The following is a 27,808-nucleotide window of genomic DNA, read 5'->3' on the forward strand; positions in this document are numbered from 1 at the left end:
TGCTACAGTACATTAAACAAAGCACCAATACTGAGCCACAAAAGCTTATGAAAAAAATTTTTTTGAGTTGTTTTCATAGGAAAATTTTTATGTGCCACATTAAACGAAACACAATGCAAACTTAAAATACTGAAAGACTGAATGGTTTGCAAGTGCTCAAGTATTATCTGAAAGTTGACTGGCATTATATTTTACTGCTGCTTCCAGTAAAACTAGTGGGTCTCTACCTTGGAGGCAAATATTCTCTGATCTGCAATCCAAGCAAAAAGCACCACTTGCTCCAAAACAGCAATCACTGCATCTCTCAGTCAACTTCTCACTGGCATTTCTAGAGCAAAGAAGAGTTTTATTAAAATATTATTGATACCTTGCAGTGGCTTTTGAGGGAAAAAGGAGGATTTTTACAAGAAAAATCACCTGAAGATGATAATTTTTGCTTGCTACCAAAACATCATGGTAGAAAACCTGCCATCTAATAAATGCAAGACATAAAGACCATTACCAGCGTTGTCTGGAAGTAACTCACTTACTGCTAGGGTTTCCTCTCTGCTGCAGTCTGACAAAGAGTTTTAAACCAGTGAAGGAAAATGATTCACACACATGTGCTCTCAGCAAACAATACACCAGGCACTAACATAGCTTTATCCATATGCCTAAGGCAGATGCTGATAACATCAAATGTACTTGACTTAGATGCCTTTGAAAAGTCACTCTAAGTGGCTTGAAAGCTTAATTCCCACTTTCTAAAGTGACTTCAAACCCTAAATCACACTAAATCACCATAAATCCAAAAATTGCACTCTTAGTCAGCTATGCTCTCCTTACTCTTTAGTGGCTAATATAAACACACAAAAATCCTATCTGACACTCCATCTAAAAATTAATCCTAATTGCTTTCTGGGCAGCTGCACAAACAGCCAGTTTTACCCAGTTTCAGTTACCTCTTGTGCTTTATTTCCCCTTCTTCTGTGCTGGTGTCCACAATAGAACCCTTTATAACACATTTTTCTTCGTGTGCTAGTGTCAGCTAGTACCATATGCCAGCTGAGGCTGTCCTGGTTGTTCTCTCTGGGCCACCCTTTCTGTCTTTCCTTTGGAAGTCGTGGGTCTGAAATGTGGAAAACAACAAAGCTGAGGAAAGAATTAACTATGAGTTGTCCCAGCTCATTGTGAATTTGGTCCTGAATCACACAGAACACAAACAGAAAGCACACATCCATTCTGCTACAGCAGAATCAAATTAATAGGTAGTTGCAGCTACTGCTTTTTCATTGTCTTAGTCCCATGAACATGAGAAGAAAAGGCTTTGTGATGTTTAAAATACTGTGTGAACATCAGGATGCCACTACCACACTGAACCACTGTAAAATATCCCTACACAAGGAGTGAAACAACAAATGAGTCTCCACTGTGATAGAGAAGACTGTACCCCCTCAGTGAGAGCAGAGCATTTCTGGTTCACATTTATTAGCAGTGCTGGTAATAAACATTTACATTGTGGTAGTGCCTAGAGGCCCTATTTGAAAGCTTGTCTAGAAGTGCTATTGTACCTGGGCACTAAACAGCTCTGAAGCAGCACATCTGTCTGCCAGATGTTTTATTTTCTTAGAAGCTGCCATTTCAAAAAGCCTCTTGCTTCCCCTAACAAGCTTTAATAAGAATCTTCAAGAGCTTGGCTTCTTCATCCTTCCAAGGAGAATCTGCAGTTAAAATTGCAAAGAAATAAGGAAGGAGAGCACTGCTGGAAGTAGTGAGGGACACCAGAGCAGTGCAGAATGGTCTGAAGGCCACATTGACAGAGGGCTCTGGAAGAGAGCACTGACCTCTGCCTGTTTCATCCCTCCAGGGCTGCCTGCCAGGGCACTGGGGCCAGTGCAGGAGCAGCATTGCATGGACGTGGCCAGCAATGGGGTGCAGCAGTGGGCTTGGTGGACACTATTCCATCTTTCATTGACTTTTGGACCCTGAAAGCATGCACAGGAGTCATGGGCTTTATCTTCTCATGGTTTAAAGATTGGTATCTATGGGCAGAAAAGAGGTCTGAGAGGGACTTTCCACTTTCTCCCACTTCTGCCCTCAAAAGTCATCAACTGTTCCTCCTCTGGTCAGTGCTCAGGGGTCACACAGCTCAGTGGCTGGAAATCCTGTCCCCTGCTGAAAGCCTTGGCAGGACAGAGCAGGTTGCAGTCTTTCTCAAGACTAAATTTTTCTTCTATTCCACCAAAATGAACATGTTGTGAGGACAATGTGTAGGTCTCTCTGGGAGGAAGGAATTGAAAACTTGGTTTAATGCAATATTCTGACTTATGTCAGAACCCCCTAGAAAAACAGGAGGATTTTCCCCTGACCAAAGCTGCCCTGGGCCACAGCAGCACATACATTGTGAAGGATCCCTCTGCTCTTTTGCTGTGACACCACATTTGTTCCAGCAGGCCAGGCAGAGCAGGGACAGAGCGGGGGAACAGCAAGGGGACAGAAGGGACAAAACACACAGAATTCACAAAACCACTGGGTTGGAAGAGACCGTCAAGATCATCGAGTCCAACCCAGCTCCAACCCCTCAACTAAACCCTGGCACCCTGTGCCACATCCAGGCTTTGTTAAACGCAGCCAGGGATGGGGACTCCACCACCTCCCCGGGTAGCCATTCCAGAACTTTATAATTCTTTCAGTAAAAAACTTTTTTCTAACATTCAACCTAAATTTCCCTTGGCGCAGCTTAAGACTGTGTCCTCTCCTTCTGTCAAGCAAGAACAGGGCGGGGACAGAGCAGGGACGCTGTGGGCACAGTCTGGGGACACGAAGGGAACACAGCAGGGATGCTGCGGGGACGGAGCGAGGACACAGCGGACGGACAGGAGGACGGAGCGGGGACAATGAGAGGACGGAGAGGCGACATGAAGGGGACAGTGCAGTAAAGTGAGCGGGGAAAGAGCGGTAGCAGAGCGGGGACACGAAGAGGACACAGCACGGACACGGACAGGGCACAGACACCCCACAGGCCGGAGCGCCGCCTCACGCCGCGCCCCGCCCCTCCCGTCACGTGACGGCGGCAGAGCCAATGGCCGCGCGCTCCCGCCGCTCCGCGCGTTGCCGGGCAGCGGCCGCGGGGGGGCGCCGTGCCCGCCCGCCATGCTGAGGGCCAAGGTGCTGCTGGTGGGGCCCCGTGAGGTGAGTGCGGGCCGGGAGCCCCGGGACCACCAGAACGGCACCGCCGAGCCCCGCGGGCTCACTGCGGCGGAGGGAGGGAAGGAGGGAGGGAGGGAAGGCAGGAAGGCAGGAGAAAGCGGAACCAGGCCTGCACGCACGGGGCTGAGCGGGAGGGATGGAGCGGGGGGCTTGGGTGAGAGCCGACGTTGTGACTTTGGCACAATAAATTCCTACGTGTGTCTTTCACCCTCGCGTTGTGCCAGTCTGGCAAGTCGGTGCTGGCAAACTTCGTGTCCGAGAGCACGGAAGGGATCTGCAGCTACAGCCCCACGCAGGGGGTCAGGTGAGCGAGAGTCCCAGAGCCCCGCGCTCTGCTGTGCGCTGGGTGCCATCGCATCCCACCGTGCATCCATCATCCCGCAGGATCCTGGAGTATGAGAAACCGAACCTCAACGGGAACAGCAAGGGAGCTCCGTGTCGATTCGAGCTCTGGGATTGCAGTGGCGATCAGAAGTAAGCCAGCGTTGTTACTTCCTCCAGGTTACTGAACTCCTGAGTTACAAGATACTCATACTTTAAGGCTCAAGCCAATGATCTGACATGAGGAGTATTCCTGACTCTTTACCCCAATATATTTTTATAATTTCTGCTGTAAAGCATCCAACAGTAGGTACTCTCTGCCATGATCACAGCTGAACTGTTTTGGATAAGGACTGACTAACACAGTAAAGTCCACAAGTCCTGGAAGGAAGTTACAGATACAGGAGACAGAGGCCCACTCTGTAATTACTTTCATCTCCATTAAATTATGTGAGTGGACTTCAAACAATGTATGCATATGATCGAGGCCTTAATTTCTAAAAGATGGAATTGAGAATGATCCATTCTTAGGGCAATGTTTAATTAAGTTTATATGAGCATTTGACCAAACTCTACATTGTCTGCAGATAATCAAATTAGAAAATCATGGGATCAACTGTCATAATAGATAAGTCAAAATACTTGGAATATGATATGTAACTGGCAAGGTTACTGATATTATAGTTTAAAAAGTACTTAATGTGTTCTTGAGAAGGGGAAAAAACTTGAGGAAATTTGAATGCATGTTTCTTCTCTACAGCTGTCAGTCTTTCACTTTTCTGTGTTTTTTCAAGGTTTGAAACGTGCTGGCCAGCTCTGATGAAGGACTCTCATGGTGTAATAATAATCTTCAACCCTGAGCTGCCCAGCCACCTGAAAGAAATTGAGATGTGGTACTCATGCTTTGTGCAGCAGCAGCCTCTGCTTGACAGTCAGTGTCTCCTGGTGGCACATCACAAGCCTGGCAGTGCAGGGGATACAGAAAACCTGTCCTTAGGTAAGGAGATGGAAAACTCCATTTGTAGCTCAGAGTTTCTCATTGATCTTTGTGTTTTTAAAATCGTTAATACCTTATGGCTTGCATTTTTCATCTAAATCTGTTGAATAAAGAACACTGAAGTGCTTGGCAAAAACAGAAATAATGGATTTCAAAGGTGAGTAATATTCCTGTTTCATGGAATGGGGAAGGGAAGGGGAAAGGGAAGGGTTTCAGTGGTTTCTCCAAGTGTGTATGCAGCTGAGCCAGAAATTAGAATTCCTGCCATATTTCCTCATCAGTAGCAGTTTGGTTCTTACATTGGATTTTTTTTTTTTTTTTTTTTTTTTTTTTTTAGTAATAGACACTTTTTAGGGCATTTAAGTCTGTATTTTGTCAGGCAAAAGAACAGGAGCCCTTTGAAATAAAAGGCCAATGAGCTGTATCTTAAAATTAGCAATAGGTACCTTAGACACTGCAAAATTATTTGTGGCTGTTTATGGCTGTGGAAACACACACTCTCTTCTGGGCAACCTGTTCCAGTGTTCAAACAAGCACATGTTTGTTATAAGCATTAATATATTAATACATATTTAATACAACAATATCATTCCATAATTTTGAAGTAATCAAAGGGTATCATATCACTTCAATAATAAAATTGCAGTTCAGTGCTCAATTTGTTTAATTCTGTTTAACTGAATGTGAGACCAAAACCAGACTTTGTGCTTCAATAATAAAGAACTTTGAAGAATTTAATCTGGCAATAAGCTGTTTTTGTTTGCAACCCTGAAAAACTCTGCTGCATTTCTCCTTGGCCTGCTCTGTGTTATCTAGTGTGTCAAACATTGTGTACCACTGAATTCCAGATGAGCTGTCTCATGATTGTGACTATTTCTTTTATAAGAGGAATATACCTAATTATTCTTATTTCTTTTCAAAGCTTATCCACTGAACAAGCTAAAATTGATACATTCCAACCTAGAGGAAGATCCTGAAGATGTTCGGATGGAGTTTCTCAAGTACTTCAGAAGCATTATCACCATAATAAATGAGAGCAGAGAGAGGGAAGAAATGTCAATTATCTCATAATATGAAAAAAGATACTGAACAAGAAAGAAAAAATATTATTTTCCCTTTGTAAGCTATACTAGCCTGTGAACAGACCCTCCCAAGGAGAATTTGCCAGGCTACAAATCCTACAGCCTGTGAACAAGAGCTGACATCAGGTGAACTGTGGTGCCAAGGAGATGGCTGCTCATCCAGGAATTGGAGTAACTTTGTAGCTGCTCTTTGCCATCAGAGGCACAGGAAGGTGTTACTATGTTAGTGTGGCCCAAAGTACAAAGGGATGGGTCGTGTTCCGAATTCCTCTGTGCAGGGCTGCTGGGAGAAGAAGGCCTGACAGAACATGAGACACTGGGGTTCTGCTGAAGCATCTGGCAGAGTGCTCATGTTAGCTGGTGAAGGCTTGTCTTTGGAAGTACAAATTGATTGCAATAGAGATCTGAGAAGTCACGGTGTAGAATCCACATTTTTATGTTCCAAGTTGTCCTTGTCTTTCCCTTGAGGAGAGCACAGTGCACAGCCATTGCCTTGGCAGGACAGAGCAGGTTGCAGTCTTTCTCAAGACTAAGTTTTTCTTCTATTCCACCAAAATGAACATGTTGTGAGGACAGTGTTTAGGTCTCTCTGGGAGGAAGGAATTGAAAACTTGGTTTAATGCAATATTCTGACTTATGTCAGGAGCTCCAATAAGTTCTGCATTCTCCAGAGGAGGAAAAGCTGTTTCAAAACTTTCCTGTTCTCTGTTGCATTGAAATAAGTGGTTTCATAGATAGTTTACTTTCTGATTTGTTTGGTTTGCACTCATTCCTGTTCTTTGTGTGTTTTGCAGAAGACTTTTTTTTGTAACATGCATTACTAAGGCAATAAAAACATTTTAAAAAGGCATCCTCTTTGTTCTCAAAGGGGAAGTTAATTATGGGTTTGTGGAACTCTTAGCAACTTGTTTCATTTTTAGAAAGGAAAATAGTGATAAAATTGTAATATATATTTCAGCCTACAACGAGACATTTACAAAAACTTGGAGCCAAGTAGCCAAAGAAATGACACCACATTGACACTGTCTTTTAGTAAACATCCTTTAGAGAAATTATGTTATAAACTAGGAAGTACTTCATGTATTTTAGTGCCAAACAACAGAAGTAAGAGATTCTTGGGTTTTTTGGTGATCCAGCTTAATTAATCTACTATTTTTCCTATTTCCTAGTTCTTCTCTAAGCAGTGAGTAGCCTGTCCTTATGCAAGTGGCATGTGAGGTGAAAGATTAAAAGATCTCTGAACCGTTCCTGTCCTGCCATTAAAGCTAAAAGCTGGAGTTGGTTCTGGGAGGCAAAGAGAGTGGTAGTGAAGGAGAACATCAGTGAGAGAAAGGACACCAGGAAATAAACAAGTGAAATAAGCAGAAAAAGATGAAAAGAATGAGTTGGAGGTGAATAATGGGAGGTTGGCATTTCAATATCTGTCTTACTTACATGGCTTTTGAGCTATCAGGCTTTCTGTGCCTGCAATCAGTGTCCTAGGGTGGTCTGTTGGAGGCAGTTATTAAAAATACACACTAACTAGAGAACAGTTTTTCACATGCTGCCTTTGATTACTTTTTCCTTGTTTCCAGCTGTGTGGTGTGGGAGCCAATTTTTAAAATATACTGCCTTAATAAATTCAGTTTTTCCCAACAGCAACATTGTGATATTCACTGGTAAAAGACTGGTGTGAAACCTACCAAATATTTTACTTGGAATGTGAAACTGTTTGGGTGATTCCAGGGTTTAAAAGTCAATGAACTCTCCTGTGCTGCATATAAAATGTTAATCATGATCTTACTTTAAACTCAAAAAACCGTAAATTACAGGTATCTATAGACTGCAACACACCGTTCATCAGAGAAGAAAAATGGTGTTAGAACCAAAGACAGATGTCTAGACTCGACTTTGTATCATCCAGAAAGGTCATAATACACAATAAATATGGAACATCATTCATAAAATCTGGCCAAGAAATGAATTTCTGTCACTGCTGAAGAGCAGTAAAGGCATAGACTCATGCAAAATTAATCCTTAATACTGGAGAAGATAACAGAGAAAGTATTTATTCAGAAGTATCTTTCATTAATGATTTACAAAGGCCATCAGGGACACCCAGCAAGGAGAGAGGTGTTGAAATGCCAAGGAACACCTGTGGGGCCTCTGTCTCTGCCTTTCTGAGCTCTCAGAGCCTGCAGAGCCCCAGGAGATGCCACATCCTGGTGTTACTCAGACTGAGGGGACAGCTGTATCTCTGTGCTTGAAGCCAGGTGGTTCATGAGAGGCTCTTCTGTGCTCTACTTCTGCAAGGAAATGCCAGGCAAGTGTAAAGGAAACTGGGAGCATGTGGCAATCAGCCACAAATCAGCTGGCAAGCTGTGTGCTTGACTGGGAGTAGGAACAGTCTAGGAGCAGAGGAGAACAGCAGCTCTGCAGAAAGAGTGCTCTTATTTTATTCTTCCATGCTGAGGACCTCACCACCATGCTGGGAAGTTTGTAAAGGCTTTTTGGAATGGCTGTTTCAAGAAGAGAAAGGCAGACAACCAGTGAAGTCTGTCAACTCCTCCAAAATGTAGCCTTCTCCAGGTGTTCCTCAGTCTCTTAGAGTGGACAGGTCACATCCCCTTCTCATTCTGTCAGCAGCCATGAACTCCAAACCCTGGTTTTGTATCAGCTGTGCACAAACTGGGAGTCTCCAAGTCCCTATCCCTTTCTGTGGATCCCTGTCCATACTGGAATTCAGTGGGTATTTTTTTCAGTGTTTTATCTCTCATGGTTTTGGGAACTGAGGCTGGAATCAGGAGCATAGAACATTTTAAATATTAATTAATCCAAATAAATTCAGCCTCCAGAGTGCAGAATCCAAAGTTTCCAGGATATGCCAACCATGCAATGAGAAAACAACCTGTCACTTCAACAGAAGTTATTCAGGTGCAACATTATTTTGGCACTGAGTAATGATAATTCTGACAGCTTACTTCATTTTGTTTATGATGTACAAAAATTATTTCCAAAGTTTTATTGCTGTATAGCTACAAAACCCTTTATAGCTGTATGTGAGTTCTACTCAAATTCACACTCACCTCCCACAAAAGGTGCTGCTCTGGACAGCTGACCTGTCTGGAAAAAAAGTCAGCATGGAAATTTGATAGGGAGCAGTAAGGATCAGAGGAACTCTGCAGGGCTAAAATGCAGAATTTCAAGACTTTAGGGTTATATCCATGAAGTTAAAGACTGTGGCTACTTTGCAGGCTGGTCATTGATAATATTTAAGCTCTTCAGTTGTAAGAGTTTGCTCAGGTTACCTCTTACAAGCTGTTTTCTGCACACACAGAACATTGTGAAGCCACTAATTCCTGGTGAGGATGAAGGCAGTTATAGGCAGTGCTACCCAGATGTGTGACTTGTTTACAACTAAACTTTGGGAGTAGCAGCAAAGCTGAATGAAACACATTTGGACCTTACCAAAAAAATGCAGCTTTCTTTTCAAGTCATATATTTTGAAGGCCAGGCCTTTGGTCTCAGTTGCTCTCAGCAGTATTGTTCTAATGGACACAATAGACATAAGAAATCCCACGTTCCTATTTCTATTATTGTGCTGCCAAGTGACTAAAGGGAGTCATGTAGGCCCCCTCATTGAAGAGTGCCCATCCATGCTGGGGTTTTGCATGCTCAGTTTAAAATATCTAGGGTGCTGACACACAGATGCTTTAAGCAACTTCTAGAAGGTATCCAGGACCTCTTAAAATCACATCTTAAACAACTCAACTTATCATCAGGAGTACCTTGCTCTGGAGGTCACTTGCATTTCCCCTTATCACTTCTCCAGAATTCTCCACTGGTGGAATACTTGGTGCAGCAAAGATCTGCCAAAATACCAATATAACCTGTTGAGAAGTTGCCTTCCCCAAGGTGCTGGAAACACTGCAGCAGTCATTTCCCCAGCTTCAGTAGTGCTCTGTGTGCACACATGGACACCATGACATCCAGGAGTACAAGACACCATGTGCTGCTCCCGGAGCAGTGCAGGGGTTAATTCCCCTGCACAAAGCAGCCCTTTTGTCACCTCAGGTGGGCATTTTTGCATTGATCCATACAGGTTATTTACTTAGGACAAGTTTCCTCTTGGGTGACTGAGCTTTGCATAACTAGACACCTTGGAAAGGTACCTGCTTAGAATTTCCTGAGAATTCATCCTGTGAAAATTCTTCACAAACTGAAGTGGGAACCTCTCACCTCGTGCTGGAATCACCACTGGGATAGAACTGGCTTGTTCAGGTTTGGCCACCCAAGCTCAGAAAGATACACTGAATCAGGAAAAGGCCACTGAATGGCTAAAGAAGAAAGAAACAATGGAATAAGAAGTGTTCTTTTCTTCACTCCAGCAACATAACAAGGGGATATCCTTGATGTCTGCAAATAAATCACAAAGAAAGAAATTGACTGCAATTACTTGGACATGAGGTAACAGGAGCAATCAGAAGAGCAGAAATGTTGCTGAAAAAGGTTTGGGCCATTGTAACTGGTGAGGTACACAAACCTAACTATAAAGATCTCACCATCTGCTCCTTTTGCTTATTCTTCCCCTGCCTTTAAATTGCATGTAGAAAGAATTTTACCTTGAACACAAGTTTTGGGGTTTGGTTTTTTTTTGTTTTTTTTTTTTTCCTGAAAGACACAAAAAGCAGAGGGAAATCTAATGCATTCTGTTCGTGTGTAATAATCTAAACTAAAAGGAAGCTTTGGCACAATACTAGATGTGAACAAACTAGCCAACCAATAACTCTAGTCTGAAGTTAAAGAAGGTTTCTAACAGAGTGGGGAAAATCTTGTTCCATAACAGTGTTGAATTAGCAGTTTGTGATAGATTGTCACTGGACTTGATTCTTCTAGTCTGTCTCCTAGGAAAATGAGGTTTTTTAACAAATTTATTCATGCAGGTATTTTTCCGTAGAGGTGGCAGTAAACCAGAACATCAGTTCTAAACTTCCTTGAACTTTGAGGAGCCTGGATCCTGATTTGTGCACCCCAGCTGGAGATCAGCTGAAGACATGTACACATATGCAGAGGAAATGAAGCAGTTTTATCAGCTCACACCAGAAGAAAGATAACACAAATTTTCTCACATGAGTCTCCCTTTAGAGAGTACTGCCTGAAGATGGGCACTGGGTTTTGCTTGCATAACTCTCAGACAGAAACAAAAAAAAGCCATGTTTTGCTGAGTTCTATTGTCTCTCCCTCCTTTTGTAAGGAAATTAAAGCCTATTTCTCTCCTAGTTCCATGAAATCTATCTGAATCCTGGTAACAAGTCTCTGAGAAATTGCTCAGAGGGAATAACAGACAAGGGTACACCCTCCACTGCTATGTTACTGCTCCATGAGTTCCAGACAAAAGCATTTCTTGTGGTTTGGCAGCAAGCATCTACTCCTAAAACCCTGGGATTGCATTGTTCTTTACATGTCAAAAGTTGATTTAGTACCCACAGGCACAGATTGCAGGGTCCCTCTTTTTAGGAGGGATCTTCAGGTTTTGTAGACTGCTGGGGTCACCTCTCACAGCCAGTGACACCATTTAGGACAGTCAGACCCAAGAGGACTGTAAAGAACAGGCCCTCAGGTCTGCCCTGCAATGAATATTCCAGGATTTTTTATCTTGACCTAGGTTAAATGGTAAGACTCCAGAAACTGAGCAACTGACTGCCAGGCCCATAATAACAACTCTGAATCATTAAATAAAGATACATCTTCAGAATAAAATTATTGTTAAGGCTCCAAAATAGTTCTGCTGGGTTTGGAATTCTAATAATGGTAGGCAAGCTTGACTGGAACCTCGAATGATACAAAGATCTTGCAGTCTTGCTTATCTGTAGCTAAGTTAATGAGCCTAGGACCCAAACACAGCTATTATGAGGCCCTGCTGCTCAGAATGGTGTATCTTTACTTTTAAAGCAGATCATTAAAAGTAATATCTAATGAAAACTCCATCTGTTTTCCATTGAGCATACAGTTGGCTTTTTTCTTTTTTATTCTCTAAGGCTCCATGAAGCTTTGCAGCACACAGGGCTGACACTGTCACATGCTAACAGGACAAGCCAGCCCTTGATGCAATTCCTTTGTCCAGAGAAGTTAAATATTGGGTATATCTGGATCTATTAACATAAAGGTAAACTTTTGGACCTTTAATTTCTTTCATATCCAAGAACTGGAGAGAGATGCACAAATATGAAGTGGTGTAATAAATTTTAAGTCTCACAGACCTGCACAGAACCAAATCTACAGACCATAAATGTTATTTTACATTAAAGCATTAGCAATAAAAGCTGAGACTTGCCACTCTGTTCTCTCTCTTGTACCCAGCTAAATGGGAATTTCTGAGCCCTGTTAAGACATAGGGTATAAGACACAAAGTTGTGCAGTTGTTATCCCTACAGACACTCTTACAGTTTCTATCATGTGAACCTACAGAAGCCAAACACATGCACATGCAGTTTCCATTACTAAATAATTCATTTGCCAGTCCCAGAAAAACCTGGTAGTATCAGATACACAAACACTTTGTGCTAAGTGCTGTTAAAGCCTAGTTTCCACAGACTTGAGTCTTAAGGATTTACCCAAGTAAAGATTTTCTGTCATCTTTTAAGGGTTTTCCTCCCTTATTCCCTATACAGACATGGCTACCTGCAGTAATTAATTTTTTAGGAATTTCACAGAACAAGAGAAACATGCCTAAACTGACCATGGAAATTAAAAGGTCTTTTTTCCCACCAAAAGAAGGAAATTCTGGGACAAACACCAAATAAAGTGGGAAACTGGGAGAATAGGAGAGACAGCAAGGAGGAAAGAGCATATTTTTGAATAGCACCAAGCTGTTTATGAAAAAGATTGGAAACTTGACTCACTATAGGAGCAGGAGACTGGACTCAGCAATCGTAAAGATAATTTTAATCCTACATTTCCTTCACCAGAACTGGTGATCGAATAGATAATTTTTCCTTGAGAATTAGTTTTCTCTGTGCTTGCCTGTGCAAATATGTAAGTTAAAATTCATGTCACCTCTTTCCCATGCTCCAGTAAGGACAATAAATGTGACCTCTTGTGTGGCCTGTAACAAGCATGAATTAATGATGACTTAATATGCATTCAAGGTGGAAAAAAGTCACACATTTCATACAGCTTTAAAATAAAGCATATCTTCTATGGTTGATCACAAATAAACCAGAAGAAAATCAAGCAAGTAATATGGAAATACAAAGTAATAAAGATTGATTCTTACCTTTTGCTTTTGTAAGAAAATGAGACTTAGGTTTATGTTTGTGCATATGAATTGGCCCCAAGTAGTGTTGGAACTGGTTCATAATTCCCACTCAGATTTTTAGAACCTAAGATATTTAATTCCTGCAAGTTCTGTGAAAATAGACAACCAAGCTAAGACAGATTATTCATTTCTCATTGAAGAAACAGGCTAAAATGAATTAAATCCCCATTAGACATCAGAGAATCCATGCCTGAACACAAGCCAAGATATAAATCCATAGGAAAAAAATATTTCACTGTTTGCAGAACTACTTGTATTGAATGAGATCACAGAGATATAACATCACTATGACAGAATCTAATCACCACTCAACAAACATTTTGGAAACAAGTCAGCGACCACATCTGCTTCACCAGAACCACAGCCTCATGTGACAGGAAGCTTATTAGAGACCCTGTCTCTCATTATTTTGTTTTTCCTTATAACTTCTCAGCATGAATATTCAATATTGCAAAACCAAGCAGCTTCCTTTACAGGCCATCCAGAAAGGAGAAAAAAAAAATTGTGTCAAACATTCCAGATCCTGAAGAAATTGATGCCTGTGGAGCTATGGATTTCTACCAGCAAAACATCTGGCACAAAACAACATTAAACATGAATAACTTGCTTCTCTTTCGCCTTACCATTGGTGTGAGGCAATAATAACTTCTCTGAAGTTTTCTTGATGTATCAAGCCTGAAAACAAGACAAAAGAGAAGAAATACAGCCCTTTAAACATAGCAAGAGATCTTAAAGGAATGTAACTCAAAGTTTTCTTAGTAGCAGAGAATGTTACATTGTGAGACATTTTCTTGGTTACTATACATGAAACAGTTGCTTTACAGTTCTCTCAGTTGTGCAATTTAGGAATTCCCATTTGGTGCTCTTTCATAGCTTTGGTCATCGATCCAGGAGTCAGAGCCTCTGAGCAGGTAAATTTGATAAAATTTACAGGGGAAAACACCACTCATAGAAAAATCTGTCCAGGAGTGAAGCCAAATGTCCAAAGTCTCAGCCAAGGTAACAGTAGCTCTGTGTACTCAGCCTTCCTTAGCTGAAACACATCCTAAAGTGAAAGAATTCATCTCAAACACTTCCTAAAGTGAAAGGATTCATCTCAAACACTTCTAAATTGGGTGGTTGTCACTCTAGGACACAAAATAAAATAACACGGACAGTGGAATCTCCGTGGTGAAAAAGGGGCCTTTGTTTTTCTGACTCCAACATTTATACATTTCCAAAAGTGACAGTGGATTGGAGGGTGACAGTGCCACCTCTCCAATGACACTGGACAAAACAACAGCCCATCAAATTTCTCCTCCTCCATAAAAGAATGCAAAACAATAAGTTATTTACAGAAAGTGTGTGAGAAAGTTTGTTACAAGAATGTAAACATCAGAAGGCTTAGAAAAATCTTAAAAAATCAGGGTGACAGGTGGTTCATGCACACCAGTCCTTGACTCACCTCTGCAGTCACAGCTGGTGATGTGAGAGCCTGTCCCTCCTCACTGTGCCCAGCAGTGAGATGATTTTGGGAAGACTGGGGCTGTGGAATTTTGTGTGACTGCAATATGGGCACCTCCATCTGTCGAGTGGCATCAGTCCTATGACACACCACAGCTCCTGTTTTCACATTCCTCAGCTCTGCAGGAGTTCTTGCACATAAGGCTGGGCTGGCAGTGGCATTTGGAAGTGCTGAGCTGTGGGTTAGCACTCACCTTCCCTGGCAGGCAGGTGTTGCCTGGATATATCCCCACAGGGGCTCTGTGGTGGGCAGGCATGTTTTACACAGACCAAAGCTCTCAAAAAGGGTCCCACTCTGCAGACACATCAGACAATATCTTCCCAAAACCTCTGGATAACCTTTCTTTCTTCTTTCTCCATCACCTTGTGGACAGATAAAAAACCTTTCAGGGAGATCTTAAGTCGGTGTTGCCATTTCAACTCCACAGATGTCAAAGTGATTTTTACACTCTTTCTGCTCAGCTAATTGCCAAGACCCAACAAAGGCACTTTAATGGGTTGCACCAGGCAATAAACCATCATCTATTGGCTCTAGCAACAAGGAAGGAAGAGAGGGAATGCAAAGCTGGAACAAAGTACAGACCCAGAGCAGGTCCAAATACTTGCAGAAACTGATTTATCCAAACCTTTGATACCAGATGTTCTATTCAGACTACTTTAACAGAGCTCCACAGAACATTAAATGCTTTTCGTGTTTTCAGTATCCAGCCCACTCCATCTGGGCACTTCTGCCACAAGGCACAAACAAAACACTGCTTAATATTAATCAAAGAAGTGAGTTTTGCTCTCTTTGCTCTTTGCAAGTTCAGTATAAAAAGAGTAAGAGCAAACATATGCTAAGCTGTTCCTGGGAACACTGAACACAACAGAGGAGCTGTCTTGGATTACAGCATTTCCAAATGATGCCCAAAGTCCTGTTTTGGGGAGGGTATATTAGTGATATGCTACTACAAATATTGTGCTAAACTGGAGCACTCTTCACCTCTGATTAATAAATATCTAGTTCATAATATACCAAATTAATATTTCCTTGCTAACCTAGAGTTTCCACAGATTATTGCATAGCTCCTAGTCCACAGAAAAGTTGCATCCTTTTTCTTGGACATTTATTTGGGTATCACTTCTTTACAGATAAAAATTACTTTTGTTTATGCCCACTTTTAGCCCCATGGACTCCTTGTTCTCCTATTAGTTCCTTCTCTCTAGCCCATTAACAGCCTGTAGCCATATGTACTAAAAATTACTACTTAGTGCACACATCTGTGCAAAACCTTTCTCCAAATTATTTAATTCTTGAAATGCAGCACTACCTACATTTGCCAAACAGTACCAGACTGTTGAGACTGTGCAGTGGCAGCTGAGGTCACTTCTCCTTTATTTTCTCAGCTGCCACTGCACCCTCCTAGTCTCTTTCTGCTGATTCAACTCTGCAAAGGGGAAGAGTAACAGGATAAATATCTGACCCAGCTTTCTCTCACTGCAGTAGCTCCTCTCCATCATGGATTTAATTCACCTACTTTTCTTAACTGGCCCCATCTATTGCCACCTCCACTTCCTCCTTCCTTGTACCTCTTGCTCCCCCAGTCAGTAACTCCAACTCAGAATACAGCTCTTCTTTAAAAGATGTGACCTTCTCAGTTGTCTCCTGCCCTCCTGAGGGGCTGACAGCTCTGCCAGGCTTCCCTTATAAGTTCCTTCTCTAACTGGCTGTAGTCTCTTTCCATGAACTCCTTGTGCTTCCCAGCAGCTGCAGCAGGACCATGGGATGTGCAGAGCTGCCGCTGTCCCAGCGCCACCGAGTTCTTGTGTGTTTACTCAGCTCAAGCACTGGATGGTGCTCTTGGCACTTGCATGCTGCAAAAGCGCTTTCCAAGCTCTCCCACTTCTCTCAAGAGCTGTAAAATTTCCCCGGGGTCACATACAGTTGCAGGTCTAAGCCTCTAAATCCCAAGAAGAGCATGTTTTGACTACACAGAATGTGGCTGAGGTTGCAGTGGAAGAAACTCAACAAGGTAAGGACAAATGCCAAATGAAATGTCACTGCCTATCACACACAAATCCACCAGCAGTGGCTTTCACATTCGGCCTCAAATATTTTATTTGCTAATTGGTTCCTTATCAGTGTTCCCCATAGCAACAAGGAGATGTAAGTGGCATCAAGTGGGCTGAGTGACATTATGTCTGCATGTAAATGTGACTGGGATTGTGCATGGAGGGGATGATCTGAGGGAGGTTAACAACATAATGTGAAACCTCCTGTGGTCTCAGAGGAGAAAGGAGCTTCTTAATGCTGCCTGTGTGAGGTAGGGAAGCTATCTCAGCAGCAAGCCTTTTTGAGAGAGTCAGACAGATTCTACAGAAAATGAGTTTGTTTGATCCTTTTGCCTACTAAGAAATATTGATTTTACACCAGATGATAGTCTTCAGTTATTTTTCTAAGAACATCAGAAGATTTTTGGTATTCTTAAAGGTGTCATGAATAAGCAAAGGAAATATAATTTATAGGGAAAAAAAAAAAGCTAAAGGGAGATAGGAGATAAATGTTCAGGTTTTTTTCCTTTCTTCTGCTGATTTTTGTTCATCCCCAGGCAAATCAGGCTGTCTCTTTGAAGTTGTTTAGCCTGGCATATTGGTGATAATTCCTTCTCTTCCAGCTCTTCTAAAAGGCTCTTTCTTCATTAGAAGGTGCCATAGAAGTACAAAATATTTTGTGTACCTGCATCTAAGGAACATAGGTCTGGAAAAGGCACTCTAGCAAAATAAAGCAAATAGGAGAAATTGGGAGAAAAGGGAATAAAAGACTCATAAGAATGGGGTGGCATTGATTAGAAACTTCTGGACTAGTTGGATGTACCCACCTAAGATGTGGGATTTAAACCTGTATTGATAAGAATTTGGATTGGACTACCTCTGGCTGAAAAGACATCAGCACAGCCCCAGAAAAGGCTCAGGGTGGAAGGCCTTGAATTACACTTTCCAGCAATCCTACCTGGATTAAGCATTTCAGAGGGTGGGCTTGTTCATCTGAAGGATTTGCACAGATTTGGTGATCCCCTGAAAGCCTGTGGCAACTCTTCAGCTGCCTAGTCCACTCTTAACACAAAGACTGCTCCATCTTCTTGGGTATCCTCCTTCTAAATGTCTCCAAAGACAGTTCTGAAAGGGCCAAACTGAGGGTTAACAGCACTTGGATGAATAAAACACTTCAAACTGAGCACTGCTGTTGAAGCCTTAACAGGGAAATCTTTTGGCTACACCATTTATTACGACACACACGGGACAATGAATTTTACAGTACTTGCAACACTCCCTCCTTCTCTTGGCAAGTGGGCATTGCAAACCATTAGAATTTATGGCATAACTGAGCTGCTTGTGCCTCAGAGGAAGAAAATAGGATAAATGGCCCAGTGCTGCAGATGTGCCATGACTCATCCCATCGAGGTTAATGAACCGGCCACCTCAAGATTGGGAAGTTGAGTGCAGGAGGTGCTACTGCTCAGAGAACTGCTACTACAGGCAATACTTGAGTGTAAAACAGCCTCAAGAAGCAGAAACCCTGTTGTTATTTCAGATTTTTAAAAGGAAAGTGCAATCTCAATCTCATGCACAGAGTGAAAACCAAGAGAGTTCTCTCTGGGGTGCCACTGCCCTTGCTGTCCCCACATGCAGGACCACATTGGGTTTGCTCAGCGAGGGCTGGGAAATGTCTGCTAAATTGTTGGAACCCTGGTTACTGAGAATTTTAGACTTTCTGTGCTGAGAGGCACTGAGCCCCAGGAGAACACTGCATTTGACCTGAGGCTGTGGAGAAGGCTTCCAAAATTGAATGACAAAACTGGGATTATAGGTGTGTAGTTTAAATAGAAGTGTGTAATATCACATGGTAGAAAACTTAAAGTTTAAGGTTTTAAAATAAACTGGGATTATAGGTGTGTAGTTTGAATAGAAGTGTGTAATATCACATAGCAGGAAACTTGAAGTTTAAGGTTTTAAAATATAGTAATACATATAAAACAAGATAGACATTTTAAAACAGAAGCTAGTCTTTCTTCTTCACCTTTTTCTTTATAAGTTTAAATAGTATTATATAATACTATTAAAAAGTCCACGTAACAAACCACATGTAATTAGTTTAAGTTAAAAAAAAAATAATTTAAGCATCATTTCCTAATTAAACTGTTTATCCTTAAAAAACCTTTTAAAAAAAGAAATTACTCCATTTTTAGTTTATTAAAATAAAATACTATGAAACTCACAGTTTATGAAACTATAATATAAATAAAAACTAATCAACATCTAAATCCAAATGAAAAAATACCATCTCACACATTTAATCCCAACCCAAACAAAAAAATATAAAACTCCACAGTGGCTGTCATGGTCCTTGCTGGTGCCTCTCTTGTGGCATCCTAGAGCAATAACAGAGCTGCCAGGAGGGAGCCTTTGTCCAAGCCTGCCTTCAGCAGAGATGTAAGCTGGTATTGCAGTAGTTGCAGTGTGTGCAGGTAACTTTGTAATGCAGCTTTAGTGAGTCTGAATGGGGTACAGCATATTTTTAGATCTGCCCAGGAAGGAGTGTGTAAGCACAAAGCAGAGTTGTGCCTCCCTGCAATGGCAATTCTGATGTACTGCTGAGCAAGGATACCCAAAAGGCTCTGTTCACAATGTGCTCTTTGTTACTCTCACAGATTGAATTTCTGATTTCTTGGTTAATTTGCAGTAAGAAAAATTGTTTAGTTTCATGGTATATCACAACATTCAGTGAGCTTGTCCCTTGGGAACACCAAGAGCTTTCAGATCTTAATATAGACATCTTTCAAATGAGATCATTAACGAGTATATATCTGGATTTAGAGCCAATGCAAGCACTTCGATTTTTTGCCTGCCAAATTTTCATTTTTGGCTCTATTTTCTTCCCATATATTCAAAGAACTGCACCACATGGAATCCTTTAAACAATAGATGGGATAACATAATTTTTCAATTGCTCTTGCAAAGGTTTTTAACCACATAAACTATTCCAGGGCTCGCTAAGAAGTTACCATTGCAAATAATGTAATTGTTCCAGACTAAATTCCTTGCATTCCAGAAGAACTTTTGAAGCAAAGAGCATGACTGATTTGGGATTTTTAACCAGCCTCTTTATGTTAATACTTAGATGAATGTAAATTTTCTCCAGAAGCTTTGCTTTAAAAAGAAAGGACCAAAGCCCAGAAACACTCCCAGCTGCAGAACCAATACTTAATGCTAATGACACATCAATCTCAATAGAAGGAAAATAAACATTTAAAAAATAGGAAACTGCACACTTTATTTTAAACAATTAAAAAAAAAGTGAGAAAAACAGTAGACAAAATCTGGTGAACCTACTGCAAGCAATAAGTTCTGGTTATCCTCTTCTCTTTTGCAAGCAGGACAAGGTTGTTACTTGCCTTTGGAATGAAGTCAAGGCTCACTGTCCTGCACCACCAAGTTTCTCCTTGAAGATGTATGTGACTTCTGCTTCCCTGGACTTCACCTGGAATTTGAAACACAAGTTTTTTTCTGGTAACATGTTTACTCTTATCATCTGAAACATTCTTGTTGCATTCCTCCAAAGGTGATGTCATTGCAGGGTTTGGCCAATGGAGACTGTTACCCAACTCTCCTCCAGGTACAGTAGGTGAGGGAGATGAAATCTCCTTCTTGCTGAGGCAGAGGGCCCCAGTTCTGCAATTCTCATCCCCTGTGGGTGCACTGGAGTTTAGCCTTAACAACACACAAAGCCACTTCCCAAATCCATCTCGTTACTGAGCTTTCTTGGATTAATTGAATCAAGCAGTGGGTGGTTTAGGAGGTGAACTACTCTGGGAGCAGGGCCTGTGATTCACTGCAAACCCCCACCACACAGGGCACTATGGATCCAACTTCTTCGTGGCCAGTAAAGCAGCACTTCAGAGAGCCTTCTGGATCTCCATTCTGATTCTGTGCTATAGGCCAGCTTCCCACACACCAGCCTGTTTCCACTGGATTCACACCAGATGCAGACTTGGCCTTGCAAGTCCAGAAATTCAGTTTATCTTTTTAAAGACTCTGGGTTTTGTAGAATTGGCTTAGCTGTCATATGAAACAATAGTATCTTGTGTCACTCAAAACAAAAGGAATTAGCTGTGTATTTATTAGTCAAACTTCTTGTGAATACAAAGCTTTTGGGATCATACTCTTCCCCAGAGTGATCACAGCCCTGCCCCTTTAACCATCCACAAGGAGGGACTGGCTGGAGCTGCAGGGACTCCCCCAGAGCTGTGCACTTTGTACAAGTACAATGTATGTAACTGGGTCTTGTCCTGACATGGAGCTGGGACACAGCTAGGGTAACTCAACCAGCCTCAGGATCTGGGACTAGTGTCACAGATAAGGACAGTGATAATTACCTTCTTCAAAGCCTTGTGAAAATAGATGCCTCAGTTGAGGCTAAAGTGCCAAGTAAAAGAAAAAAAAAAGGCAAAGATACAGAAAGAGAAAAATCTTTCTACATGATCAAAAAAATAAGCAGGGAAAGTTTCATTTGGAACTTGAATACCCATAAGCACAGAAGTCAATCAGCCATAAGACCTATTAGGAAAACAGATGTAATAAGATTTAATAAGATTTAATCTTTATCCACTTATTTGTTTAATTTTCCTCAAGGAAAACGAAGATACTTCTTGTCTCCTAGATATTTTATGTGAATTACTTCACTGTTCTCTTTGCAACCAAACAACCCCAGCCCCCGTCAGTTTCCTCCTGGTCTCCAGCAACCACTGTATGTTCACACTCACTGCTTGCCCCTGTATGTTACTGTTCAAACAAAACCTGCAAACTTCTTTTTTTCAATGAGCCTGCAGGATTATATTTCATGCAGAGTGCAAGGTGACAGCTACTCCTCCACCTCTACTGACACAGCACACACTCTCCAGGAAGATGCATCTTCCATTCACACGTGTCTGCTGCATGTGGTGCTGATGCTCAAAAATGCCCACATTAGCCTTTTAGGCCAAAGAAATTTGATAAAAAATCATGGGATTTTAGGAGCATTATTTCTGGAGAAGCTTATTCCAGAAATAGTCTGTGCTCACCTGCATCACTGGTGCCTTAACACTGCATTTGTCTAACATTCACACCACCAGGACTGGGATGCAGGATTTCTGGTCCCTGCTGGTTCTCTGCTGCAAGACCTTTTCCTCTGACTGAAAGCTGCTGCTAAACCTCCTTTAGTTCTTTTAAGATTTAGCTGAGTCATGCTAGGAAATCCTTTGAGATCAGGGCTATAAGAACTACAAGTGAGTAGAATTAAATGGGACATTTTGGGAGGCACAGAGGAAGTTACTCAATTGTTTCAGGTTAGAATACATTCTATTAGATACTACATAAACCTTCACCTCTGTCAAGTCCAATTACTGTCCAGAAAAGAAAGATTAAGTAAGAACCACACCTATAAAGCTAGTACAGTTCTAAACTGAAGAACAAGAAAGGAAAATAAAAGTACAAACCCCTTGAGAGTGCTTATATTTTTCAAACTACATCTAAAACCAGAATTCAGAATGTAAGCTCAGGAGTTCAGACAGAGACTTGGAAATGTCACAATTCCAATAGTCAATATCCTGTCATCCAGTCTATGGAAGTGATGAAAGTGAAATGATATTAATCCCTTAATAAGCACTTGTAGGTACAGCAGATATCAAGCTTGTTATTATCTTACTTGCTTTTTGCAGCAGGAGTGGTGCTGCACTGAGTTTGATCCTTGACCCACCAGAATGTGTCAGAGTTTTGCCTCAACATGAACAAGATGAAATAAGGGGCTAATGTGGGTGCTCTGGGGTACCCATATGAACACACACCAGGGTGGAGTTTCAAGAGCTCAGTTCCTACACTCAGGACTAGATTTTCAGGGAGGTTCATGCACTGCATGCTTGTAACATCCAGCTACTTTTAAAAAGCCTAAGAAGGTGCTAAGAAATTTGTAAAATGTATTCCAAGTGATAGATACTTTATCCTTTGATCACCTGCCACCAAGTCAAAAGTTCTGTGAGCAGATGACACTTCTGGGTTCTCCATATTTCCATGAAGAAACCCCTAGATGTCTTAATTTGGGAACACCAAAAAAGTTAAGTCTTTAGTTTAAGCCTGCTTTATACAATAGCAAAGACTGAGAAAATTTACCTCAACTGATCAAAAAGGGCAAAACGGAATAATTTTCAAATACTACTTATTTCAGGTTTGCATTTGGTTTAAGTGAGCAAAAATTTAATGGGAAATGCAGAATCCTGTACCTTGACATACCATATGTTTTAGCAGCAAGACTTGAAAGACAGTGACAAAAAGTGAGATTCAGCTTAAAAGTGATTCATTTTAGGGTGTGCAAGCCATAAGAAAAGTGAGTTATAACAGATCCTGCCCTTGTAAGGAACTGGTGCTGTAATCTCTATTCCAGCTTTGCATTCTGTGGATCTGGAATCATCTGGATCTATTATTTTATTGCTACAACCTGGAGTTCAGACGTGTTCTCCCAGTTAGATGGAAGGACTAAAACCCACCAAAGGACTAAACCCTCCAACAGCCCAGCCTAGCCATGTGTGCTGGGGAAGGGACCCCTTGGCAGGACAGGCTGCAATAATGCAGCTGTGACCAGGCAGACCAGCCAGGTCACAGCTGCATTATTGGTGTCACAACAAGTGTGACAACTGAAAACAGGCCAGGGACTAATACACTGATTTCCATGCCAAATGTGCAATTTACTAATAAAACTTACTGATGTTTGCAGACAAATAATGACTTTTGAGGGTCATTTGTCCATGAGGATTTATGAACCTTGGGTGCTTCCATCCCCTTCAGGGTTACTCATCACCTCAGTGATGTGGCACTCAGTGCCAGCCCGGGGTGACAAGGTGGGGATCAGTCTCAGGTTGGACTCGATGACCTCGGAGGTCTTTTCCAGCCTCAGAGTTTCTGTGATTAAAGGACAGTATTTGTTGGTATTGTTTCCTCAATAATAAACATTAGTTATGCCTCCGGACTGTAGGCCCGTCGAGTTCTCCCTTGCCCGGGGCTGAGGGGCCAGGCCGGGTAGGAACCCGAGAGAAGCCATTGCCACCCTCACCGCGTCCCCAGTACCTGTTCCAAGTTCTTATACCCGGTCCCCAGTCCCTATCTCTGTCCCTGTACTTCGTTCCTGGTCCCTAGTCCCAGCATTTGGCCCTTATTCTCCGTTCCGGTGCCTGTTCCTCGTCCCTGTACCCTGTCTCTGGCTCCCGGTCTTTGTCCAAGTCTCTGTCCCTGGTTCCGGTTCCTGCTCCCTAACTCTAACCCCAGTCCCTGTCTCCGTTCCCAGTACTGGTCTCCATCCCCAGTTTCATTCCCAGTTCCAGTTCCAGTTCCATCCCAATCCCAATCCCAATCCCAATCCAAAACCAAGTCCAAGTCCAAGTCCAAGTCCAAGTCCAAGTCCCGGTCCCCGTCCTCCGGTCCCCGGTTCCTGGTCCCCGGTTCCTCCCCGCTCGGCGCCCGCCGCCGGTCTCGTGTCTCACCGTGGGCGCCTGCGCGGGGCTCCTCCTCCTGCTGCTTCTCCTCCTCCTGCCCGTCCTCCCCTCCCGCCGCCGCCGGCCGCTGTCAGGATGAGGCGGAGGAGGCGGCGGCCCGGCCCGGCCGCTCCCGTCTCTCTGCCCGTGGCGTAGCGGTCCCCGCCCGGAGGAGGCCGCGGCGGTGCCGCCCGTCGAGCCATGGCCCAGCCGGGCCCCAGCGCCCAGACCGAAGGTACCGCGGGGGCGGCGGCGCGGCCTGCGCAGCCCCGGGCTCGCCTGGGAGCCCCGCCGGCCGCGGGGCGAGGGCGGCGGCCTGGGCGCGATGGGCCGGGCACGGTCCGGGGGCCCGCACGGAGCGGGGACCCGCCGGGAGGGAGCGGGGAGCAGCTCGGGGAGCTCGGCTGGGAAGGCCTTGGGAGGGGGCGGGAGGCAGCGCAAGTGGATTTTTAGGCTGTAAATGTGGAGCAAGGGCGGCTCCCGGCGCGCACGGAGCTGGGATAACGCTGGGAGGACGCGCTGCTGCTGGGGAAGGGGAGCCCAGCCTCGATGGGACTGGGCCTCCCCGCCCTGGCAGGGAAGGAGGGGAAGGGTGGCGGTGTATCCAGGTAGATATTGATCCTCCGGGTGGGACTCCGTCATTGATTTGGCCACGGCGGGGGATGTTTGGCTGTGTCCGAAAAGGCACTCGGAAGGTGCAGGTCGGGATGTGCAGTGTGAATAGTGTGTTTCTTTGCTAGAAAAGACAAACAAAATAACAGGTCTTCTCTCAAGGTGGTATGTACCTGTGCAGAAGGAAGCTAAGCTTTCCCTGAAGGTTCCTGCTGTGGAAAGGTTATTTTTTTTTTTTTTAGTTTGAGAGGAATTGTGAACGTTTTTTACCTTGGAAGAGGTTACAGAGCTGTGTGCATATAAAAAAGTTGTAGGTAATGCTTAGCTTGGAAGGTGAGGTTGAAGGGACAGTGTTTAGTGTATGGGATGTATGGAAGGGGGTGAGAAAGCCAAGAATTTAAGTTGAGGCTGGTCATAATGTAGTTATAGAACTGGAGAGATGTGCAGAATCCTGCAGGATTGGTGCTTACCCAGCCATTGGACTAGGCCAGGGCTCTCCTCTTCTAGAGAACATTTGAGTTTCCTTGGGGAAGCACTCTGTTAGAAAAGGGCAATGATGTATTCTTAATTATGCATGTCTAGGGAATTGCGTGGGCTTTTTTTGTTTTTCCTTTTTGTGGAGTTACACCAGAAAGTGCTTATCCTTAGGGATTTCAGCCTGCCTTTTGAGAGTTTTAGTGATGAAGGTGCTTAGATTGTAGGGTTTTCCCTACATTAAGATCAGTCTTTGCTGGCTTGTCCTTTAAGAGCACTGAGGGGAAGGTGAGTTACCCTGTTGTCATGCTTATAAGGTCAGCATAGGTAGGGGTTGTTCTCCTGTACTTTGTGGTGAATAACCATTGTTTATTGTTCTTCTAAGGGCTGCAGAACAACTTCCAGCAAATTTTCTTCTTGGCTCTCGCAGACTGTCTCACTACAGGTGTGCAGGGGAGCTGTTCAATGTACAAATGTTTGATGCCTCTTGACCAGGAAAAGTGGTTGTAGGTTTGTAGTGCATTAGAAGATCCATGTTGGATGTTGGATCCATTTGTGTTGTTGCTATTAAAAAGGTGTAAGTAAATTGAGTGGTTTGATAGGTTGGTGAAGCCTGTCTTACAGGAGGTATGGATTGCTGTCTCTTTCCTGCTCCCTAGCTATGGGGAGATGAGGATGCTGTAGAGAAGGGGACTGGCTGGAAAGTTGGGTGGGTTCTGAAAGTGGTTGCTATGTCCTACACTAAAGAATTGGAGCTCCTAAAATGGCTCCTCTCCCCATCCTCCTTTGGCAGCCATAGGACCAGTTTGGGATTTTTATCCACTTTGTTGTTCTCATTTGTGTTGGTTTTGTTTGTAAGTAATTTACCAAAAGTGTGCCTTGAAAGTGTTCTATTTTAACATGGAAAAAATTCAAGAAATTAATTATTTCATATCTTTATTTGTGTGCACTGAATTTATTCCTTAAAGGAGTAGCATAACCTCCGATTTAAGATTATATGTGACAAAATAGAACTGGATTAGTGTGTTCCCCTAAGGAAAAATAATGGCTTTTTATAATTACTTGTATTGATTATAAATAACTTATGCATTCTTTACTCAGGCAAGACACATCAGCTATGATTTGTTTTATGGAAAGCAAGTATAAAACTACTACTTTTTCTGCTGTGGTAGAAATAACAACATATGGAACAACATGAGAGGAATTAATGTCGAAATTATCTTCTATTCTAAAGCCTGCACTGAAATGAAAATGGGCCCAAGAACAGGAGAAGGAATAGTGCAGAGAAATAGGAAAAGAATGGGTGTTGTGTCCTACCCTGGGTTGTACTTTGGATTAGTGGAGACATTAATAACCCTCTAATCCAGTGTGTGGGGTAACAGAGTTTCTATATGATAAGAATCACAGGGAAGCTGAGGGCAGCCCTTGGCTGCTGCTGGAGCTTTGTGTTCTGTGCTGGGAGCTCATGATCTTGACCTGTGCTGCAGGTAGGTGTGTGCTGCCTGCTGATCCTGGTCAAGGGGCTTTTTTTTGGAGAGATTTTAATTTATGTGTGTTGGCCAGATTGCTTTACCACAGCTGTAATGTCTTATTTTTCAAAATATTTTTACTTTGAATATAATATTCAAAATTCAAACCTCCCAGGCTGGGTTTAGTTTGGATCTGGGTGCTTGCCATCTTTGAATGTAAGGTTGCCAAACAAAATGTGTTGGCATAGCTTTTCCCTATCAGAATTCTCAGGATTTAATTCTCCTCATTTCTGGAAAACACTTCAATGAAGGAACTGCAGTAACATAAAACATAATTTCTTCAATACTAAGGTTAATTAGAATGATAGGCCAATTATTAAACTCTTCTTACTGCTCTAAACTTAAACCATTAGTGCAATCAGACTGATAATTAGCATATCCATTGATATTGTTCAGTGAAAAACTGTTAATGACACAGTCTATCAAATATTTTCCTAAGAACTTGCTGGCAGAAGGAATTGATCCAGTATTGGAGTAACTTAGGCCAGTAAAAAGTGTCAGTCTGTCAGTGGTGGGAGGCAGTGCCAGCTCTCAGTGGAAAGAAGTGCTCAGCTGTAGATGGAAGATTGGAGGATGTTGCCTTATTGATTCTGGTGCCACCAGCAGTGCTGTGATCCCCATTATGTCCCTGTGTCAATAATCCAGGATCCCAACAAGAACTGGGACTTGCTGTCACTGTCACACACTCCAGGGCTGGTGTGTGTGCTGGTGGAGAGGTCAGGGATATCACATAGAAAATTAACTAACAAAACCTCAGGTGCTTTTATATTTCTAGTTATTTTTCTTGTAAGTATATCACTTTTAAACAAAATTGAAGTATCTAAAAATGCTATTACTCATCTCCAAGCTAGGTGTGGTTTGTAGGGGACTGGCCATGAGTGCTGATGTTCAGCTCTGCCTTGTTGATGCAACTGTCAAATGTCAAACTCTATCCCTTGGGGAGTAACTTCAAAATTGTTGGTACTTTCCAAGAGGCAAAAAATTTCTTCCCTCACTTTCATTTTGCTCTGTCCTTGCTTTATTATTATTCAATAATTACTGATATTATTACTATATTTTTAGTATATTATTACTAATATACTACAAATGCAATTTAATTAAAACACAAACATTCACACTTTTTTTTTTTAAGGCTGTGTGCTTTTCTGTCATTTCAGTGGACAGGTCTGGAATTTGGTTTCAAAAACAAAACAGACACGTTGAATGTACATGTTTCTAAGGAAGTTTTGAGCTGCTCAGCAGGACAGCTTGCTCTGAATGGGAATATC

The 27,808-nt window shown here is 42.6% G+C and overlaps 2 protein-coding genes and 2 long non-coding RNA genes across 13 annotated transcripts in view; 2 read left to right on the plus strand and 2 right to left on the minus strand.

Moving 5' to 3' along the window:
* Positions 1-3,083: 3,083 nt before the first annotated feature.
* On the plus strand, positions 3,084-6,439 carry IFT22 (intraflagellar transport 22). Its single transcript, XM_009094676.4, has 5 exons — positions 3,084-3,171; positions 3,414-3,493; positions 3,574-3,663; positions 4,305-4,507; positions 5,430-6,439. The coding sequence occupies exons 1-5, from the start codon at positions 3,133-3,135 to the stop codon at positions 5,576-5,578; spliced, it is 561 nt and encodes a 186-aa protein (XP_009092924.1). The 5' UTR covers positions 3,084-3,132; the 3' UTR covers positions 5,579-6,439.
* A 1,177-nt stretch (positions 6,440-7,616) lies between these two features.
* LOC115484641 (uncharacterized) lies at positions 7,617-17,541 on the minus strand. 10 transcript variants are annotated; one of them, XR_007779074.1, is made up of 6 exons: positions 17,379-17,541; positions 14,331-14,752; positions 12,845-13,561; positions 9,808-9,984; positions 9,357-9,437; positions 8,670-8,691 (listed from the first exon to the last, which is right to left on the minus strand). It is a non-coding gene; the product is annotated as an uncharacterized LOC115484641 (long non-coding RNA). The 10 variants fall into 10 exon arrangements; XR_007779073.1 differs by having other exon boundaries at positions 8,671-8,691; positions 9,741-9,984; XR_007779068.1 differs by having other exon boundaries at positions 7,617-9,984; positions 12,845-12,975; positions 13,510-13,561; positions 14,584-14,752.
* Positions 17,542-19,674: 2,133 nt separating this feature from the next.
* LOC127060264 (uncharacterized) lies at positions 19,675-23,928 on the minus strand. Its single transcript, XR_007779075.1, has 2 exons — positions 23,160-23,928; positions 19,675-19,907 (listed from the first exon to the last, which is right to left on the minus strand). It is a non-coding gene; the product is annotated as an uncharacterized LOC127060264 (long non-coding RNA).
* Positions 23,929-23,990: 62 nt separating this feature from the next.
* RABEP1 (rabaptin, RAB GTPase binding effector protein 1) overlaps positions 23,991-27,808 on the plus strand; it is a 47,712-nt gene continuing 43,894 nt past the window's right edge. The window contains exon 1 of the mRNA XM_030233360.2: positions 23,991-24,160. Coding sequence (XP_030089220.1) covers positions 24,127-24,160 — 34 coding nt within the window. The 5' untranslated portion in view covers positions 23,991-24,126. The remainder of the gene's footprint in view (positions 24,161-27,808) is intronic.

The sequence above is a fragment of the Serinus canaria genome, chromosome 19 (genome assembly GCF_022539315.1).
Source record: "Serinus canaria isolate serCan28SL12 chromosome 19, serCan2020, whole genome shotgun sequence".
NCBI lineage: Eukaryota > Metazoa > Chordata > Aves > Passeriformes > Fringillidae > Serinus > Serinus canaria.